Here is a 22,105-nt window from a genome sequence, read left to right as displayed (position 1 = left end):
CCCAGAATCTTCCTGTCTTTGCCCCTAGGATTACAAGTGTGTGCCATGATGTCTGTTGTGTGTGTGTCTGTATATGATGTACTGTGTGTGGTCTTGTGTGCATGTGTGTGCACAGGTGCACATGCCTATGTGTGTGCAGGAGGAGGTCAGAAGAGGATGTTTGGTATGTGCTCTATCAGGCTTCACCCTAATCCTTTGATACAGCATCTCTCACTGACACTGGATCTAGCAAGCCTTCTGTCCATGCCTGCGAGAGTGCTGGGGATACTTACAGGCTTCCATACTGTCACACCAGCTTTTTATGTGGAGGCTGAGATCCAAACTCAGGTCCTCGTGCTTGCTTGGCAATCACTTTACTGACTGTGCCATTTTCCCAGTTCTGAAAACTTCTTGATGTATTGCCTGTTCCTTGGTTTTATGAGGTTTTGGTTTTTTGCTTTGTTTTGTTCTGTTGTAACTCAGGCTGGTCTAAAACTTAGGAAATCCCCCTGCCTCAGCCTGAGAAGTGCTGGGATTACAGGCATGAGCCACTATGCCCAGACACTTCTTAAGTTTTCTAAAGCAAATGTTTGTTGTATGGTAAACACTTCCAAGCAATTTATATTAATTAGCATGAGCTTCAAAAAACCTCAAACAGTTAGTTGTTCCTATATTAGCAGAAGGAATTAAGCGTCGTGAAATAGCATGCACAGATACACATAGGACCGACTCAGGCAGTCTGTTCTGTCTTTAGAATCTATTAATCCTATCTTCCTGGTAAATTTTAAGGAGGAGTGCTTAGAAATAGGATCTCAACCCTGATACTCACATTGAGGAAACGGCCCACGTTTCCATCTTTTGAAGCATCCAATAGAAACAGACTCTCCTCAGTGAGCTGTAACAGGGAAGAGGATGGGGTCTTTGTCCTTTCACTTGGCAGCTCTTTATCACACAAGACCTGGTGGCTTTGAGAGGCTGCAGGCTCTTCCTCTTGGGATCTGTTTTCTGTGACTTCAAGCACCTCGTTAGTGTCCTCACTACTCGGTGTGGCTGTGTGCTTCCGCTTGCACTCGGGAGTGTTTTCTCTGCTTGTAGTTATATCTATCACGTCTAATTCAGTCAGCTGTCTGTCTTCAGAATCCCAAACCTGGTTTGAACCCGAGTCCTCTAGTAGAATTGTTAGGAAGGAAGTGTCAGGACACATACGTGGCTGAGAGAATATAGTGCTAAGGGTAAGTCATCATTAAGGTAAGCATTATTACTTGAATTTTATAAATGAAAATATGGAGTCTGGAGGACTAATACAGAGAACTGTGGAAACACACAGACATGTCCAGCTTCCAAATCCTGTTTTTTCCCCCCCTGTGGCATTATGCCTTTTAACAAATCTACATGTTCCTTCTTTGTTAATGTATTTAATATCAAATTTTTAAAAAGTGGCTCCCTTTCCATCAACTCTGGAATCTACGGTTAAGTATGTTCTAGACATTAGTAACAAAGGGAGTAGCTAAGTCTTTGTACCTTTAACATGTCATGGTCCTAAGAAAATTCTGTTAAGAGGTTTTGTTTTTGTTTTTTTTTCCTCCAGACTCTAGTAAAAGGGCTTGTACACATTAATGTTTGGTGCCTTCACTAAATGACCAGTCAAAAACTGTACTTTTTTAAACCAGTGGTGAGCCCCCTGGTCAGTTTTTGAATCTGTCATGAAATTACCTTTGTGAACATAGAAAGTATGAATACAAGTTAGACAGAGTAACTAAATTCATGCACTTAAAAGAAACAACAACAACAAAAGCCCAGCCCACTCATGCCCTATAATCTGATGCCCCAAACCCCCAAAATTATACTTCAGTTAAAGAGATGCTCTTGGGCTGCTGCTATGGTACCTGGGAAAGAGTACTTGCTGCCAAGCCTGAAGTCCTGAGTTCAATCCCCAGCACCCCATATGGTGGAAGGAAAGAACATATTCCAAGCAGCTGTCCTCTAGCCTTGGCGTGCCATGATACATGTACCTGAGCATTCTCTCAACTCAAATAAATAGGTAATTTTTGTTTTAAAGGAGGGGCAGGCAAAAATCTTTGAAAGTATTTTTCTCTTTTCTTTAAAAAAAAAATAAATCTCAGAGAAAGCAGGAGCAGAACAATGGTTACCAGAACCTGGAAAGGATATGAGGCAGAGGAGGCAGGACGAGGTTGCTGAAGTGCGTGGGTGCAGCTGGATAGGAGGTGTAACTTCTAAAGTCCCCGACAGCACATAAGGTAACTATGTTGGCAATAATTGATAGTGTATGTCCAAATAGCCAATAAGGAAGATTTTAAATGTTCCCAACATAAAGAAATGACAAATCCCTGAGGTAAACGATTATTATACACTGTACACTGCCACACTATACTCATAAGTATGTGTAACTGTCAATTAAAAATACTTTTAGAAAGAATTTATATTTCCTCAAAACAAAGGCTCCTGGTTTAATCATTACTACATGTATGCTGATCCTACAGTATTTGTATTTTAATCAAAGATTTCTGATACTTTCTTCTAGCTATATGATGTTGTTATTTGGACTGTCTGCTACATATACTTAGCAAATGATAAAAACAGTGAAAAAGCCAAAGCTACCATACTTATTATGACTCATGTGTATTAAAGGGTAAAATAACTATTATGTAAAAATGTTCTTTCTTAATAGAACTGTCCCAACAAGGAGCAGCCATAGCTCCACCATATCCTTTACTACCAGGTGAGGAGCTGGGGTTCAAGAGTAAAGATATGAGATGGTAGAAGAGGCAGCAATGGCTGGCCTGTTTCCCAAAAGAGGACATCTGTCATCCATATCTGAGGGATCCATCAAAATATAAAAGTTCCCAAACCCAGGTCTGCCCAAGTTGGAGGGAGATTTTGTACCCTCACTAGCATTATACTGAAGATCCTACACAGTGGTGTGGGCTGAACTGAGTGATGTATCTTTAAGAGTCCAAAAGAAAGATTTGAAGTGTGGCTACTTTTAAAGCCACCGACACCACCTGTGGACCAGTTCTGAGCCATCCACTCTATCCCTCCTGTCATAGAGTAGGTCACTGCTGAAACTCCTGTAAACTAGGACTGATCAGTAAGACTTTGGTAGTTCTATAATCTGTGGTGGCTAGGCTGACGTAGAGGGAAAGTAGAAATGTGTAAATCAACGCCTGCAGCTTAGAGTCCACTAAAACTTTATTTGTGGACATTCATATTGTAAGTTCATAGAATTTTCAAGTGTCATGAAATATTATGCAGTCTGATTTCTTCAGCTATTTAAAAAATATAGAAAGCATTCTTTCACCAGCTATAACTCACTACTTTCCACATGACAAACCCACCAATTTGCTGTGAAGTCTATGGGAAGGAACTGTTGGTATTAAACAAAAGGGACAAAAAGGCAAGAGAAGTAGGCTCCCATAAACAAACAAAGCCTACCGTGAGCTCTCTCGGCTTTGGAGTTCAAGTATTCTTGAGCGGCTTTAAATCCATTCTCATCTCCTGGGGCGGCAGACTCTGAGAAAATAAATCCCTTCAAAGAAAATAAGACAGATAGCTGTACTTCCTCAGTCAGGAAACAGTTGGTCCTCTTCACCAAATATCACTCTTTATATGCTGAAGAGAGTAGGTCAGTTCTGAAAAGGCACAAAGCTGGTATAATAAGGAGTCTTGACACAAGTGGAGACAGCACTGCGTCCTTTTCACACTGTCTATTTCTAGGCATTTTAGTAAGCCACAACTACAACAATTGTCAAGACATTATTTGGGCTAACAACATAATAAATTTGTATCTAGGACTTCAATAGTTTGTATGTTCAGAGCAATAAAAATAAACCCTACACAGTATTACGCAGCATAAGTGCTTCAGTAAAGGCTGGAAAGGGAAGGTCATAGTCGATGTCCTTGGAAAGGCATCACCTCTTCTGCTGCTTTTCAAGATACTGTCTTGCTATGCAGCTCAAGCTGACTTCAGGTTACAACCCTCCCGAACTGGCCTCCCAAGCACTAACACTGCAGGTGGGCAACTATGCTTAGCCTCGTGTTGTAGTTTTTTACCATGTTTTTCTCATTGTAAAGAAAAATAGTAGTCTTGGATTTAGGGCTTCTAATGACCGAATGATGATAAGTTCTTGAAATATTTCTATAGGTCATGTCTCTGAAAAGGAAAAAAAAAAAAGTTATTCTGTATATCACCAAAAGTTCATTTTATAAGACCTTAAATATAGGTAATAGCACTACTTCATAAACGTCCATTATTGTTAGAATTTAATCTAGGGACTGGAGAGATGGCTCAGCAGTTAAGAGTTCTTAACTGCTGTTCTTCTAGAGGGCATGGGTTCAATTCCTAGCATCCACATGGCAGCTCAGTCATCTGTTACTCCAGTCCCTGGGGATCCAAAGCCCACTTCTGGACCCTGAAAACACCAAGCACACAAGTGGTACAGGCGACACACCTATATACATAAAATAAGAGTAACATTAAAATATTAAAAAGGAAACTAATCTATATAACATCTACATTACTTAATGGAGGAAAAAGGGTAATCATTTTTTCCAATACTCTTAAGATGTTTTGTTAGAAAATTAAGGGACCCTAATAAAGCTTTTTTTTTTAAAAGACTTGTTTATTAGTATACAATGTTCTGCCGGACCGCCAGAAGAGGGCACCAGATCTCATTATAAATGGTTGTGAGCCAGCATGTGGTTGCTGGGAATTGAACTCATGACCTCTGGAAGAGCAGGTAGTGCTCTTAGCCTCTGAGCCATCTCTCCAGGCCCTAATAAAGCTTTTTAAATAGAATAGTGATAAGAAAAGAAAATATAACTCATAAAGTCCCAGGCAAAAGTTATCCAAAGTGAACTCATTAATGGGGTTCCAAAAGAAATGTTTAGGCTAGATTTTTAAGGTAAAAATACTGGCTTTCTAGAAGTGTTAAGTTGTGAGGCAATATGATGTTTAAGTGAGGGGTGGTGGGTGGAGAGAGACACAGATGGAAACCCTCAGACACACCTGAAACAAAACAGGGGTACCCTGTCATCCTAAGTTGTTACTTACACAACAGGCTCTTTGAGATCACTGCTAAACTTAGGAGGACACTTCTCAGTTTTAGGACTTCCAGGATGTGCGTCACAGTCTGAAGATACAGCTTCTAGTCTTCTCTTTTTGGAAAATGTGTTTTTCACAGTGTTCTGCTGTTCTCTTTCATTTTCATCAGTATTCGTTTTCTCAGTAGTGCGTTTACTCAGTAGTCTTCCTGCATTACAACAGATAGTGATCAAAACAGGAAACTTCCAACAAGAAGGCATCTGTCCTCTGTGAATAAAGGCTCTGTGCTAAGTGCACCTTATTTCTAGAAAAGATAAACCCACCCTGGAAATTCTAGAATACAGGTAACTCATCCAAGAAACTAAGAAAAGAGTAAAGGAATGTTATGTCTAACATTCATAATAAATATGAGCTATTGGAAAGAAGCACCAGCCCATTTTGGTGTTTTAAAAAGAGGAAAATAAACAAAAACAAAAACAAAAGCAGTCTAGACAATGAAAAGTAAACATGTTTAAGTTTTTTTAGCTTGAAATCTTAAACTCTTGAAAAATTACCTATTTAAAATTTGTGACATCTGTGTACAATTATGCTCAAACTCAGTTTAATATTAAAATCTTTGTCTCACTTAATGCATTTCCTCTCTAGAGTCCAAATTATACCTATGGAGTAGAATTGGTGGCTAAATGTCCTGACTCATCTGTCTAGGTGAGCCTCAGGTGCATGCTCCAGTGCTGCATGCCAACAACGCATCCCACACAGCAGCCAGGGTGCAGGGCAGCTGCACTGAGGAGCGAGGGTAGGCAGGCTGGGGAGTGCACGTGTATGCAAGTGGTGTGCAAGAATTCAGGCATGACCAACTCACTACTCCGCAGTCCAGACACTAAGTGAGATGCTTAAAGTTACTGTCTGAATCACCAGTACAATATTAGCTTGTGAAATTCTAGCAACAGTCCAATACATTAAGAAGGAGTTTCTGATTGATTACTTTTACCTCAGAAAGTGGTCATTCAGTTTTTTATTTAGAAGCTTTCTTCCCTTACAGAGCCTCTGTAGCTATGGAGACACAGTGCACTTGTGAATGCACTGGTGAAACAGCTTTGCCCATCTGAAATGCCTGGTACCTATGGCAGCTCTGCCCTTCAGAGCCAAGGCCGAGTTACTTGTCTCCTTGGTGCTCCCCCAACATCCTGTCCTGCTCCTGGCTAATAGATGCCAATGGCTGACTAGGGCAATGTATATCCAGATGTGTACAGATCCTACGAGGAAATAAACAAACCTCCCCTTTACCTGAATAAATGCACACAAACGTCCCTCTGTCAATGTCATCCAGGCAGCGCACGCCCCAGCCCTTCTTCTCACTTTTGAACACCTGCAGCCTCACCTGGGGACCATGCTGGACGACTCGGTTTTGACACAACTGTCGGTTACACTTGCACAACAGGTTGCATTCATAAATGCTGGCAAGAATACACACAGGACGGTATCAATTAGATAGCCCCAAAGCAAAATGAAGTGTGCATTGCTACTTCACTTAACTAATAATGAAACTGAGGGAAGGAAGTCCGAACGCTTCAGGGTAGATTGTCTGAACTTACTGGCTACAGTTCATTTTTAAAATGGGGCCTATTTTTACGTATTTATTTATTTTTATGTGCACACATGGGTGCTTAGCTTGTGTACATAACTATACCATGCACATGCCTGGTATCCACAGAAACCAGAAGAGGACACCGGATCCCTGGAGCCAGATTTATAACTGCATATGAACCCTTATGTGGGTGCTGGGATTTAAACCCGAGCCCTCTATTAGAACATCGAGTGTTAACTGTCAAGTTAGCTTCCATCACTTACTCTTTCTCTCTCTCTCTCACTTTTTTTCTTTTTCTTTTCTTTTTGAGACAGGGTTTCTCAGTGTGGCCTTGGCTGTCCTAGACTCTTTTTGTAGACCAGGCTGGACTCAAACTCAGAGATCCACCTGCCTCTGCCTCCTAAGTGCTCGGATTAAAGGTGTGCACCACCATGCCTGGCTCCACTTTTTCTGTTAATAAGTGTAATTTTAATATTATTACAGTCTCTCTCTTCTCTCTCTCTCCCTCTCTGTCCCCCCCATCTCTCTCTGTCCCTCTCTCTCTCTCCCTCTCTCTCTCTCTCTCTCTCTCTCTCTCTCTCTCTCTCTGTATAGTCATGCTCACACACCAATATAATCACAGAAGCCAGAGGATGTCAGGTGTCTGCTCTACCAGTCTCTGCTTTACTCCCTTGAGACAGGATCCCCTCACTGAACCTGAAGCCAAGCGAGGTCCAGCAAGCCCCAGGGATGCTGTATTTCAGCCTCTAGCAGCACTGAGCTAACAGGCATATATGGCTTTTTCTGTCGGTTCTGGGTATGAGAACTCAGGTCCTCAAGCTCCTTCCTACTGAGTTAGCACTGATCCCCTTCATTTGTTTTCTCTATGCAGCAAGGCTGGTCTTTAACTCAGTATCGTTTAGCCTCTGCCTCCCACATGCTAGAGGCACATGTTTTAATGGGGAAATGGCTACTCAGAGTCACTCATTACCTGAAGAGACAGACTTGAGGCAGGTGAGTAAGGCCTTGAGCATACTATGATGTATGTGTGGTCACTGACGTCCATTTCTAAGAATATACAATGCTTTCATGTTGTTGTCTCTTAAAATTTTAAATATTAGAAACAAATATAAACAAAGCCTATTAAGACTGTAGACCATAATAAAAATAGTATTCTTGGGGGTTGGTGTTGGCATAATGTTATTGTGTAAGTAAAATGCTAATCTCTGTATCCCTCTATCTAAGTACAAACCTTGTCCTGAGAATCTCCTGTCTCAATTTTGTGTTAATTCTGCTCCCCAATTGTCCCCTTGTATGCCAAGAAAGCATCTTACAGCCAATCACAGATCAGGGGAGAGAACAGGGCTGGACTTCCTGCCAGCTAGGGAGGAGGAGTTAGAAAAGGAAGTAGGGGTTTCAGCAGGGGATTCAGACCCAGGCAGAGTTACAGGAGAGAGGAAGATTCAGGTGGAGCAAAGAAAGAATTAAAACGCAAGCAACTTGGGGATTTTGGCAAAGATGGAGTCAGAATAACATACAAGGTTAAGAACAGACTTAGGCTGCTCAAGATTGTGTTGTAAATAAAGGCTTAAACCAAATATAAAAGAGTCCCAATTATTTGTGTGATAGCTGGGTTAAGAAATAAACTAAGAGATTTCTAGGACCCTCTGGGCCCTTCTATTTCCCCATCTCCTATATTTGTCTTAGCTAGAGTCTCAGTGGGATGTCCTCACCTCTATCCCAATCTCCTGGTAAGTGAAGACTTTCATGGGGCATGCCTTTTGGGCTAGTGCCCATTTATAAGTGAGTATATACCATGTGAGTCTTTCTGGGTCTGGGTTAACTCACTCAGTATGATCATTTCTAGTTCCATCCATTTGTCCACAAATTTTGGGAATTCCTTGTTTTTAATAGCTGAGTGGTATTCCATAGTTTAAATGTACCAGTTTCTTTATCCATTCTTCAACTGAGGGACATTCATTGGGACTGGTGGATCGGGGCTCAGGGGGTTCTGCTCAAACTATTGCACTAACCAAGGACAATATAAGTAGTAAACACTGAACCTCTACTCTAGCCAATGGAAAGGACATTGTCCACAGCTATGTGTAGAGTGGGGACTGACTCTGACATGAACTCTGGTGCCCCATATTTGACCACCTCCCCTTGGTGGGGAGGCCTAGTGGCACTCAAAGAAAGAATAAGCAGGCTACCAAGATGAGACTTGATAGCCTATGACCATATAGTGGGGGAGGAGTTCCCCCTCGGTCATAGACCTCGGGGAGAGGAATAGGGTGAAAGCGGGAGGGAGGGAGGAATGGGAGGATACAAGTGATGGGATAGCAACTGAGTTGTAATCTGAATAAATTAATAAAATAAAATAAAATTAAAATTAAAAAAATAGAAATAAACTAAGAGAAACAAACACTGTTGTATAAAATAACTTTAACAGGTTGGGGGGACGCACCAGCAGGTAAAATGCTTGCTATACAAGCAGTAGGATTTGAGTTCAGATTCCTACATCTCATGTAAAAGCTGGGCGTGGGGGCAGCATATGTAACCCTAGCCTGGGGGAGGGTGGCAGAGATAGGTGGGTTCTGGTGGCTTGCCAGCCAGCCAGTCTAGCCAACGTGGGAAGCTCCAGGCTCAGTGAAAGACCTGTTCTGGAAAAACAAATAGGGTGGAAAGTGACTGAGGAAGACACCTGGCTTCGACATGTGCACACACAAATACGTAACATAAAAAGTACCATCCCCTTCATAGATACAGCACCTTGCAACAGGTCCTTACCCAGTAGGTACGAGTCTCTGCAGTCTCTTATAGTTATAACCAGAGCATTCTCCATTAGATAGCAAGGGACATGCTTTGGCATTCTTTACCGTCAACTGAAGACATGCACATTTTTTTCTAAAGAAAGGTGGTGGATGGAAAAGTCAGATTAAAAAAAGCAAGTTATGAGACTCAGTAAAAGTATAAATGACATTTAAAAATTGTATATTTTTATTTATAAGAGGGGTTTTGCTCAAGGACAATAAGGAAACTTCTCTAAACACAATAGGCCTATTTGAAAAAATTACACGAACCAAAAGCTTGTTACAACCAATATAAACTGCACTGTGCTATCTGACCGTGAAACAAACACTTAATTATAGGGGTTTTAGCTTTTCTAAATGGTTATTTTACTCAGCAGATGCTCCCTTGTTGATAGTCTTAGCTCTGTTCTCCTACCATAGGTCATCTTAATAGATATTCTCTATTTTATGAGGTATATTCAAGGACCCTGAATGCTTAAAGCCCTGTATAAGCACCGAGTCTATTTATTTTGCTTTTCTCATATACCCTGAAACACTGCCACATGATACCACAATTAATCTGTCCTTGCGAGCTTTATTTTCCTGCATACCATTACTTGTGTCATTTGGGGCCATTATTAGGTGAAATAAGCCTTACTTGAATGTATAGTAAGTATGGCACTTGATCTGATAATCCATGTGGCTGGTAAGTGACTAACTGGCAGATCGTAAACAGTGTGCACAAAGAGATGACTCGCATTTCAGGTGGAATAGCGTGGGGCATTCCATCACACAAATCCAGATAGCATGTAGTTTAGTACTTACGTTTTGAGTGCATATGGACTTCTCCACCTAATGTTTACTATCATCATCATCATCACTTTATTAATGTATATGGGTATTTTGTATGCATGTATGTCTGTGTACCACTTGCAAGCCTTGTTGCCCAGAGAGGGCAGCAGATATCTTGGCACTGGGTGTGAATTGCCATGTGGGTGCTAGGCTTTGAACCTGCATCCTCTGGAAGAGCAGTCAGTGCTCTTAACCGCTAAAACATCTCTTCAGAAAGACAGTTTTAAATTACAACAGGCATGTTGATTATCAGATCAAGTGTCACACTTGCAATGCTTCAGAGTATGTTGGAAAGCACAAATAGACACGCTTGGGTATTAATAAGACTGTAAGCATTCAGAGGTCCTTGAATATACCTCTCAGACAATGAGGGGATAAGTATATTAAAATAACTTGCCCTTTCCTTTTGCTTAGTATATGTAGTTAAATTTGCATAGAGTTAATATATAACACAAACCTACCCAATTATCTACAAACCTACAAATGCACCTTTAAAAGAAACTGTTTCTCAAGGTCTTGATGTATTGGACCATGCTCTCATTTTCTTGATGGGATGTCAATACGGTGGTCAGTGGTCAAAGAATGGTAGCCGTAAGCACACTGACTTCCAAAAAAATCAGCCAGGAATGGTACTTAACTTGTAAAAGTAAAATATAACAAGTAACATAGAAATTAGGAACAAAGGCTCAAATATTGCTTCTCTAATTTATCTGCTCTGTGACTTCTCTGAATTTATTTCTGAGACTAACTTCCTTACTTGTATAACAGAAATATATTACCTAACCCAAGTTTTTGTGATGATGACAAGAATGTATTTAAAGTGTTTGGGCACGTGTGACACTCATAAATGGTAATTATAACTATGGTACTACATAAAAGGAAATACTCTTCCTCAGAAGAAATAAATCCCATTTTACTATTTTTGGCAGAGTTACGGTTAACGAGACAGGGTATCTTTTCGTCTGTTTTAGACAATTTGTGCACAGGTTTTAGACAGAATGACAAACTGGAACACAGTAGGAGTAGACAGAGGTGTCACATTCAGGAGATTGTTTGAAATGTCATGTCTTTCTACTCACATGTCTATGCAGCCCTCAGAACAGTCACATGAAGCAGAAAAGATGCTGGAAAAGTTTAGACAATATGGGCGGGGCCATACCTTCTTTCTGTACTTAAACTGTGGAAGCTTAGTCCTGTCGATTTCATTACAGAAGGAAATCGGCACCGACTCCACCCCATTACTAACATCCACCTCAGAAACAACTTCTTGCTTTGGGTAATTCCGAGTCAACTGCACATAAGTATTGAAGGAAAAATTGTCTGTGCATAAAAAGTTACACTCTGTCTCCAGTAGGTAACGAAAAACTTCCTCCATGTTCCGTAGAGTCCGTCCACAGGGCGCTCTGTAGTTGACGTGGAGAGCTGAGGACTGAGAGCTTGTCTTTGCGTGCCGTCTCTGGAAGTGACACCTGATTGGTAGCTGCAGGGGATTTTCTCCCTTCAAGCACTGTGGCCTTTCCGCCAGACAAGCACTGGAGCAGACGTGGCGATGGAAAGGTTTACTCAGAGGGCGCTCCTTTGCCCCTAAATCTTCAGCTTTATTATTCACAGGGAGGAATATTTTTTTTCCTGTAGCTCTATTAGAATAAATAAATAATTATTATATATCTCAAATTTATGGTTCAACTTCATTTTTTAAAACCCTGCACACTAAGGTAACAGTGACCATATCTTCTTGGACAGCAGCAGTAAGAGGCACTTTCTATATTCACAAGGCATCTAAAGGTCAGATGTAACGTAAGGCAATTACAGGAAGCTGGATGACAGCGGTGACCTGACACAGCACACCGAGAGCCTGCACTTGTTTAAGGCCGAGAACGGCATTTTTTCTTGTGTGATTTGTTAAGCCTTTGCCTAGAAAAACTAAGGCTAGCTGAAGAATTGGTTAAGAATTCTTTACAGTGCCTGAACCTAATAACTTCTAACAGATTTGCCTCCCTCAATATGTACACACCTGCCAATCAATTGACAGTCTGAACTGTAGCAAACTGACAAAAGAAAACGGAACTGGTATTCAATTTAAGGGGGGAAAAACTGAAAAAAAAATCTTGTTTTAAACTTCTACAAAGAAATGAGTTTTATTTTACTAAGTGTTCATTATACATTAAAACAGGTATTTTATTTACTTTTGTCTCAAAAATCTTCAAACACTCGTGTTTTATTATGTAACAGGCACTTTCACCCAGGCACTTTCGAACAGGATACAGTGAAGAGATTAGCAACGTCATGGCGTATCACATTTGACTACATAAGCCAACATTTGTTACTATTGCCAGCTTTACTGCTCAGGGGACAAGCTCCTTCAACTGGCTACACACACAATTTCAACATTGGAGCAGGTCTCTGTGTTCGGATCGCACTCTAATGGGTAAAGTGATACACTATCAAATGTCTGTAAATCTTTTAATGTCGGAACTATTTCCAATTTTTCTCTGTTAGTGCTTTGATGAGCATTCTCAGATACAAATCTTTGACCGAGTTCCTGATTATTCTTATATCCCTTTAAGAAGAATTACTAGTCAGAGGAACCCACATTAAAACAAACAAACAAACAAACAACTTGATTAATTAAAAAGAAAAAATTCAGCCAGGCGTGGTGGCACACACCTTTAACCCCAGCTCTCAGGAGGCAGAGGCAGAGGCAGGCGGATCACTGTGAGTTTGAGGCCAGCCTAGTCTACAAAGGGAGTCCAGGACAGCCAAGGCTACACAGAGAAACCCTGTCTCCAAACAAAAACAAAAACAAAACAAAAACAAAAAGACAAAAAACATCAAACACATATAAGAATATATTATCTTATAAATACCCAAATGAAAACTACAGAAATCTCAGCAAAGGACACTATCCACACGTCTGTACCAGAAGATAATTAAACCCTGGCATAGTGGCAGAAGGCCACACCCCACGATGACCCACGATGCATTGCTTTAAAAATTCCAAAGGATCAGGCCTACAGCTAAGGGATACAGTGCATCTCGCATGCATGCAAAAAGTCTTGGGTTGGACCTCCAAAATGTTAACGACAAAAAAATAACAAAACTAAAAAACAAACACCAAATTCTTCATACTGCCAGCAGAAAGTAAAGTAGTTCTTTATGTTGTGAGGCTGGGCACACACAGCAGGCCCTCCTCACTCAGAGGACTGTTCAGAGGGCTTACTCAGGAAGGTTCTACCCCCTCCAGGTCCCTCTGTATGTCTTCCAACCCAAAATTACCTTTTCCAAAGTAATTTGGGGAGAGGATGCATCAGTTATAACTTTAACCTCAAAAGATAAATCAAGGGATATTCAGAACATGTTTAAAAGGAGAAATGAAGAGAGAGGATTTGCTTTGAGAAGTGTTTGTAAAATTGTGAAATTGTTAATACTAGTCCAAAAATTATATTTGAGAGCATTTTGTGACCTATATTTAAAAGAAAATGGGTATGATTAAGTCAGAAGCTTAAAAAGTAAAAGGTACTAATTAAAAGCAACTAGAACAATTATATTTTATTTGTATAATTTAGTTAGATCCTCTCAATACATCAACCTCTTCGCTGAGTACTTGAGAGAGTAAGGCAGGAAGTTTCCAAGAATCAAGGCAAGCCTAGGCTACAGTGTCTCAAGAAAACACACCATAAGGGGGAAAAAAAAACCAGATAAAGTTAGGATTTCAGTCCACAATAAAATGAACTGGAAGAACAGAACCTAAACGTACTCGGTAATCACAGCACTTGGGAAGAGGAGGTCGGAGCAAACCGTCCTCGGCTCCACAGCAGCCTCAGCTCTGTGTGGGCTACACGAGACCCTATCTCTAAAAAAGGGAAACAAACAAATAAAAAGAACCCAAAGTCTAAGGATGATAAAGATTAGATACCCATGCATTTCCACGGCATGTACCATGACTGTCTTAGTTAGGGTTTCTATTGCTGTGATAAAACACCAAGACCAAAGGCACACGGAGGAGGAAAGGGTTTACTTCAGCTTCTAAGTCTCAGATCACAGCCATCACTGAGGGACATCAGGCAGGAACTTGAAGCAGAGGCCGTGGTGGAAGCTGCTTCCTGGCTTACTCCTTGTGGCTTGCTGTTTGCTTTCTTGTACACCCCTCGGCCACCTGCCCAGGAATGGCACCACCCAAAGTGGCCTGAGCCCTCATACATCAGTCATTAAGGAAATGCCCTATAGATCTGTCAATCTTATGGAGAAATTTTCCCAATTAAGATTCTCTCAGCCTAGATATGCCTACAAAAACCAAGTAGCACAATGACTTTAACATATTTATAATTTATATATATATCAGTAAAAACTGATTCTCTACCTAGAGTATAATTTTCTAAAGTTATGGGCTGAACTTTTTGTGAAACATCTTATATTAGAATGGTTGGATCAGTTTGCAAACTAATGAGATTTTATGCTGTATATTGGGTTAGCATTTCTAATTAAAAACAACATTTTGAGCAGGGTGGTGGTGGCGCACACCTTTAATCCCAGCACTTGGGGGGCAGAGGCAGAGGGATCGCTGTGAGTTCAAGGTCAGCCTGGTCTACAAAGTCAGTCCAGGACAACCAAGACTACACAGAGAAACCTTATCTGAAAAAAACAAGCAAAACCCAAAAAACCCACAACATTTTGTGAGCTACAGTGAGGGGCGTTATAAAAGCATGAACTTAGATTTCTGTACAAGTGTATTAAATTGCTTTGAGACTCAAATTACATTGATGTCTCAATTGGGAGGCTGAGGTCACAATTCAAAGCCAGTCTCAGGTACCTAGTGAGACCTTGTGTGAAAAATTAAACCAAACAAAACCAACAAGACATTTCTACTATTTATAAATGCAAATTACATGTAACAGTGTTTAGCTACAATCTCCACACACACAAAAGTAAAAGCAGAAAAAGAATGTTTTCTTGAGAATCTTTTTAAGGCCAGTTTAATTTTAGCTGGAAGGAAAAAGATTGCAGCAAAAAGTTAGGAATCTCGCCAGCATTCGGAGGCTGCGGTGCTGGCCTTACTGTCTGCCGGGTAGCAGATGTGCTCCTGTACAAGTCTCTGGAAACCTGAGGGGTGTTCATCGAGCTCAGCGGCAGAGGAGAAGGGCTTACACAGCAGAGCTCCTCTCACACCTGATACTCTCACAGCTGCCGTCCACTCTGAGCTGACACTGGAGGCAATTTTAATACTCCAAGTATCAGATTTCAGCTGACTAATACAACACAGATATCTTAAGCTAAGTTTTATCAAAGGATTTAATTACCTAGGGAATTTTAGTAAAGAGCACAGGAAGGGAGTATTAACACGGTTAATATATACATACAGAATGGTGCAGTCCTCGGGAAAGGAGTTTTCACATGATGCAAAGGGAAATGCATTTGATCTGTTTTCCTGTTCATTCTGAGTCACAGGTATATGATCTACAGGGGGAAGATACAAACACGAGCAAAAGAAACAAAGTTAAAAACAGTTCACTAAAATAGTCAAATAACATCTTCACCGATTAGAACTTCTGCCCAAATGGAACACTAAAATTTGCAAAGACACTCCGAGTTTGAGACTCAGCCATAAGACTGTCAATATTTTCAACAAAAGTATTAAAATAAATAAGTCAGTATACATTTAAAAACTTTTAAGAAACTACTCTTGGAGAGTGAGCTGGATATCCACTTAAAGCAACAGTTACTTCAGGTGAATGTCAAGCCTGCTTGTGTTTTGTAAACAACTGGCACAGTGTTTAAGGGCATAAGATGTTAAGTCTAGGTAGCTTTTATTTCCTTGTTGTTCTACAACTACGCACTGGAGGGGACAGGGCTTAAGGCATTTGTTGTTTCTTATTTCCTTGTGGATCTTTTTACCCCATCTTCTTTTTGTTGTTGTTCTTTTGTATGGGGGAAACAACATGTAATTACAATTGTTACTAAGCAAGGGAAGAAATGGGAACTGGTGGTTTAACCAGTGTCTAGGGAGTACAGACTGGATCTCCAAGGGCTTGCTTTGGCCTTAACACCAAGTATTTTTGTTTTTCTATACTAGCAAGTAGATATATTTCTGTCTTGATAAAATTGTTGCAATTCAGGTGAACAGTCTATATAAAACATAAAATCAAGTCTGTTGATAATGACTCTAAACAAAAACCCAACTGAGTTGAAAATAAGTTGTTTCAGAGAAGAAAAAAAATATTTCTTAGGATTGATTCCTTGCTACCATTTCTTTGCCCTCTCCTACAGAACTACTGCACTCTCTGAAGGGTGTGCACATTTTGAAAGAGAGCAGGGGTGAAACAGCAGCAAAAGGATTGTTCTGAGCTGAAATGTTTGAGAATCAGCAAATGCAGGAAAAGGCTTTCTCTTAACTGTTTAAAAATGATTCCTTAAAAAAAAAAAAGAAAGAAAGAAAGAAAGAAAAAAAAGAAGTTAAGAGAGAGAGAGAGAGAGAGAGAGAGAGAGAGAGAGAGAGAGAGAGAGATCTCCTCTTGTAGAATTTTCTACCAGGAAGACTGACTCATCACACAAAAACACAGGATGTTAGCACCCGCTCATATAGACACTATTTCCATCTATATTATATTGTATCTATTTTCGTCAGGGCTCATTTACCTTTCAAAAGTCCCACCTGCTTCTCTGTTCTTCCACTCTGTCCTAAGAACCAATCTGTTGGTCTAGACGTGTCCCTCTTCCCCTACTAAGCAATATACCTGCACTTTTACACTGCAGAATTTCTTTGAGTCTAATTTATAGTCCCCAATCCCAGACACGGAAAAAAGTCTCCTTCCCTATAATCTCAAATGTTACTTAAGAATACTGTGAAAGGAAATATTTTTTTAAGAGAACCTACCCTAAAAATATACAGAGGCACTGAAATTATAAATAATGGGTAAAAAAATTTCCCTAAAGGCACACTGGTGTTCGGGTTAAAAACTTCAAGGCTCCAAATTTTGATTGTAAAGCAAAAACTAGTAAAGTGTGTTAAGAATATATCTATCAGTATAAAGAAAAATTTGATAAATGCACTTTCAACACATACAGCAAAGTTATGATAGATTAAAATTTATGGAATGCTAATGCTGATAAAAATCACTTCAACCTGTTTTTCCTTGTCTTGTGTATGTGGCATGACAAGAATAATATGTGCGATCTGCCCTAGTTCCTGATGTAATTATTACAATCCTTGTAATTTCCCGAGTGACAGGGAGAGAGCAGCATCTTCTATTGTAGCGTTGGTCTTAGTTCAAACACTTCTAGAGGCTTCGGCCCTCCAGGGTGATGTTTGTCGAGGCTGCCGCTGAGAGGGCTACTAGCCAAAATCTCAGGGGAGCTTCAGCATGGTGGCTGTTCCACAGTCACAGGGGTGCGATTTTCACACTGAGCCAAGTCCAGGAAGTGAGAGAGGCAGGACTGTCAATCAGCAGTGGCCAAGGATTCCTGCATTCAAACCTATGTAATGAGATCTCCACCAATGCCCTAAATAACGGGGAGTCAGAGGTTTTAGGTTGGCGAGAGCATTAGCATAGTAGGAGGGTGGCATACTGCCCAAACTTGAGCCTGGAGCACCTGTATCCGGGCTCCTGTCTCCCACAGGCTTTTTCACCCGGCTGGTAATCTGTGTCCTTTATAACACTTCTTACAAGTGTTGTAAATTCCTGTTAAGAGGATGAAATGCATTTCCTTGAATTTCTTGAGCTATTACAGCAAAAATTTTTTAAAGAGATAACTTTTATACTCTGCGTATACATGTATATCTGTGTGTGAAGGCATACGTGCATGAGTTCAGGTGCTCCCAGAGCCCCTGGTGAATGTGAGGTGCCCACCATCGGTGCTGGGAACTGAAAGTGGGTCTCCTGGAAGAGGAGAACAACCCTACCCACTGAACCATCTCTCCAGCAAATTCTTAACCCTGTGGCGGCTGCTGGAAACCCCGCATCTCCAGCTGGGTCAGCCAGAGGTAACAGAGGCCCAGGGTTTATGCTTGACATTCCAAGTGAGGGCAAGTCTTGGGGTACTGACTGCTTAACATGGGATACCTCACAGGTAGCTACATAAAACTGGAAACTCGCTTGCTGTGGAAAATACACACATCTAGTGTCAGAAGCATCATAGGGAAAGTTTTTCCTTGTTATCTTTGATCTTTTCAAACCAAACATGCTTAGCTTTTAAAAGACTGATGGTTTGAAACCAAGCTTGAAAGAACAATATTACCCAACTTATCTGTAATGGGCTGTACCTTCCTAACAGCGCTCTTTGTAGAAACCAGGTTTATAGCACTTTACATTCTGAGAAGTCTATCAGTCCTCTACATGATGTTTTATGAAGAAAAGACATAAACGTTCATTTTTCTGGGTGGTTGGTAGGAGTGTGTCTGCTATCTCTGGAGGGGCAAGACTTTTCATAAAGGAAACAGTGCCTCATAAAGCTTAGCAACATGAATCTTATGTGTCCTCTCAAGTTACCTTTAACGTAACAGATTAAGGCTGGCAAGGAAAGAGCAGAAAACACGAGGATTGGAATGATCAATGAGCATACCCTTTTCCAATGTCGGACTGTCCCTCACAGTTGCTTCATTCACTAGGATCATGGCCTGGATGTAGTCTGTTAAGAGAGAGAGAGAAAGGGGGCTGATAAACGCAATCCCCATCACTTCTATCCAGGTTACCAGCTACAATACTAAGCAATCAACATCCAATTTTTACACCTCCCCAGAGACAGTCTTATTATCATCTGCCACAGAGACCGGGAAGTTAGCTATTTAGGTCAATTAACTAAAACGGAGAGAGTGTGGTCACCAGTTAGACTAATACCTTATCAAAACTTACAGATATTTCACTCACAGAAGTTTGAAAAATAATCTTAAAATTTTTTAGGGCTGGAGAGATGGCTCAGTGGTTAAGAGCGTGGCCTGCCTCTCCAAAGGTCCTGAGTTCAATTCCCAGCAACTACATGGTGGCTCACAACCATCTGTAATGTGATATGGCGCCCTCTTGTGGCCTGCAGGAGTACATGCAAGCAGAGCACTGTATACATAATAATAAATAAATAAATCTTTAAAAAAAGTTTTTTTAAACCTTCTTTAAAAATAGACAATAAATTGTCATAGGCCTGAAATGTCATTAGCATAGTATGGCAGAGCTTTCATGCTGAGAGGAAAAGCCTCTGGCAATGACATGAGGAACCTGCTCCCAAAGAAACCCTTACCCTGCATCTCAGCTAAAGCAACACCTGCGTTCTTTGCTGGCTTTACCTCATCTATCCCACACAATTACAACCCTGGTTCAGTTTTAGGATAGGTAGAGAAACATAAGAATTCTTCTCTTCCCACTTCTAAACAAAACTGTAAAAAGAAAACTAAAACCAACCCCCCCCATTACTAGTTCCAGTCCTCTGGTTTTCTTTTAGAATATTAAGGGCTACAGGACCACCTGGTGAGAGCACCCAAGAGTACCAACCCCTGGGGACATCTCTGCTGTACAAGCCTGTTTCCTAACGAGCTAGGGGAGGTCTGACGTTTAGAGCCTCATTTTCTACAACCAACTAGGGTTGAAAACACAGAGAAAACTAGTACAGAAAGTTCTGTTTGAAGCACACTTTTTACGCTGCTGTATGCTGGGATAGAACCTAGGCCTTACACATACCGACCATGACTTGAACCACTAATGAATCATATAGACACCAGTTGTCTAAATGATGGAATAGACCAAGTTTTTTTTGTTGGGTTTTCCTATTTACGTCAATCTTACACAAGAAGCAGGGATTATTTAGGCAACATCCTTCCCCTGAACTTCAAAGACACAAAGGTATAAAAAGAAAAAGTACAAACAGAAAAACGTAGCTTGATTTCAGTTACTGGGAGGCTAAAGGAGAAGGGCTTGGACCCAGTGCTTAAGAGGAACTCTGGGCCACACATGGCAAAGGGGATCTTCAGCAGCGATCACTTACAAGGCTCAGGCATACACACGTTTACAGGATGTATCGGAAAAGCAAGCTGGTAGAAGCAGAGCATATACAGAGCAGACAAACTCACACCAGGGCCTGAGAAACGCAAGTCTGTGTTGTTTGTAATAAGCAACAGTAGAGTTATACTACATTTCCAATGGTGTTAGAACTTTTCATTTTTCATACCTCCATTTGTGGCAGACCCATCTTTTATCTTCTGTTTCAGTGACTGCAGCACATCTTGCGTTTTATTAAACATAAAGTCAACTTTACCATCGTGCTGTAGCTCCATCCAGAAAGTCTTTGCGTCACCTAAAATAAAAGTGAATAACCTAAGAGTTTAACAGAAATACACCAGGTTCTCTAAGGCACACCTTACAGAAATATCTACATCATTTTAAAACAAAAATTAAGATTCAATTGGTCTATCAGTTTTCTTGAGAAAAAAAGATTTTGATCATATTTGCTAACAAAGAACTAGACATCAAGAATATGACCCAAGCGTCTAACCTGCTACTGCTAAATTTAAAAACACATCAAATGGGCTGGGATATAACTCAGCTGATAAGAGGAGGAGTGCTTGCATCCCATGTACGAAGCCCTGAATGTTATTATCTTCAATACTTTATAAAACTGCATGTGCTGGTACACCCTATAATCCCAGCACTTGGGAGGTAACAGCAGAAATATACATTTCAACGTCATTTTTTGATACGTTGTAAGTTCAAGGCCAGCATGTGTTATAAGAAATCATATCTTAAAAAATAAATAAAAAATAAAAACCTTCAATGACACTATCTCTTAGCTCCAGGTTAGAATCGTAGTGGGGGGGCGTATGTATAGGTATCGCGCATCTTCAGCATCTCCAGGGTACAATCTCTACTACATAGAAGTACATCACTTCAGAATGAACCGTCTCAGCGACCACTGAAATAACCCAATGTCTAACAGTAGTGTCTCTTAAAGTCTTTCACAGGAGAATCTGAGTTTGGTCTCCAGTGTGCTCATGTTGGGCAGCTCACAACTCTAGCTCCAGAGAGATCTGAGATCTGATGTCTCTGGTCTCCACAGGCACCTACACTCATGTTCATTTGTTCTCTGTGTCTCTGTGTGTCTCTCTCTCACACCTAAAACTACTAACAAAATAATTTTTAAAATCTTTTATATTAACTTTACCTTGTTTCAACTTGGAATTTACATAAGTTAAGGGGCATTATTTCTGATATACAGCAAACTATTATCTTAGTCAAAGCTTTTCAAATTGAAAGCAAAGAATGCAAGTAGTCCAAGTTACCAAAAAAAACAAATCTCATATTTGCATTATATTTTAAAGTATTAGAAAACCCTAAAATGTCAAACACAGAAGCAGGCAGATCTGTGAATTTCAGGCCACTCACAGCTACATAGTGGAACTCCGTTTCAAAACAAACAACAAAAATATTAAATTACTTAACATTAATAGGATCTTAAACAAAAAAAGGATATACTAAGCTATACTTGTAGCCTAGGAAAGCCACTGGAGTAGTTATTGGGAACACTGAGGTGTTAGTTTGGCAACATAAAACATATAACTTAGCATAATAAAAACTAAGTCCTAGCCTCCAACTTTAACAATGGAGGCAGAATGTGCATAGAAAAAGAGGCTGCTTTCTCTGATTTCCAAATGCTACTGGGAAGTCACCTTTCTCAAAGCAGCTCTCTGGTTAATTAGGACTAAGGCTAAGTAGCCTCAGGAGAGCTGCTATTTCTTTGCTACATCCTCCACAAGATAAAGCCTATTTTTAATTCCCCATAGCATAGCTACAAGGTTTTAAGATTTGAAATGAAAGAAACTTGAGAGAACAAAATGGATGACAAGTGGTACTTAATAGGCCAGGAAGTGGCCATGACATT

At 40.4% G+C, this 22,105-nt stretch overlaps 1 protein-coding gene across 1 annotated transcript in view; it reads right to left on the bottom strand.

Moving 5' to 3' along the window:
* Positions 1-22,105, bottom strand: part of SETDB2 (SET domain bifurcated histone lysine methyltransferase 2) — a 38,123-nt gene that overhangs the window by 7,316 nt on the left and 8,702 nt on the right. Inside the window, exons 3-12 of the mRNA XM_084767733.1 lie at positions 20,399-20,524; positions 18,806-18,871; positions 15,607-15,703; positions 11,329-11,886; positions 9,396-9,512; positions 6,329-6,498; positions 5,051-5,249; positions 4,051-4,150; positions 3,433-3,526; positions 809-1,146 (exon numbers count right to left, since the gene is read on the bottom strand). Of these exons, the coding sequence (XP_084623859.1) occupies positions 809-1,146; positions 3,433-3,526; positions 4,051-4,150; positions 5,051-5,249; positions 6,329-6,498; positions 9,396-9,512; positions 11,329-11,886; positions 15,607-15,703; positions 18,806-18,871; positions 20,399-20,524 (1,865 nt within the window). The remainder of the gene's footprint in view (positions 1-808; positions 1,147-3,432; positions 3,527-4,050; positions 4,151-5,050; positions 5,250-6,328; positions 6,499-9,395; positions 9,513-11,328; positions 11,887-15,606; positions 15,704-18,805; positions 18,872-20,398; positions 20,525-22,105) is intronic.

The sequence above is a fragment of the Acomys minous genome (genome assembly GCF_964271855.1).
Source record: "Acomys minous genome assembly, chromosome: 18".
Classification (NCBI taxonomy): domain Eukaryota; kingdom Metazoa; phylum Chordata; class Mammalia; order Rodentia; family Muridae; genus Acomys; species Acomys minous.
The sequence above is the reverse complement of the archived record's forward strand: the minus strand, read 5'-3'. Positions and strand labels throughout refer to the sequence as shown.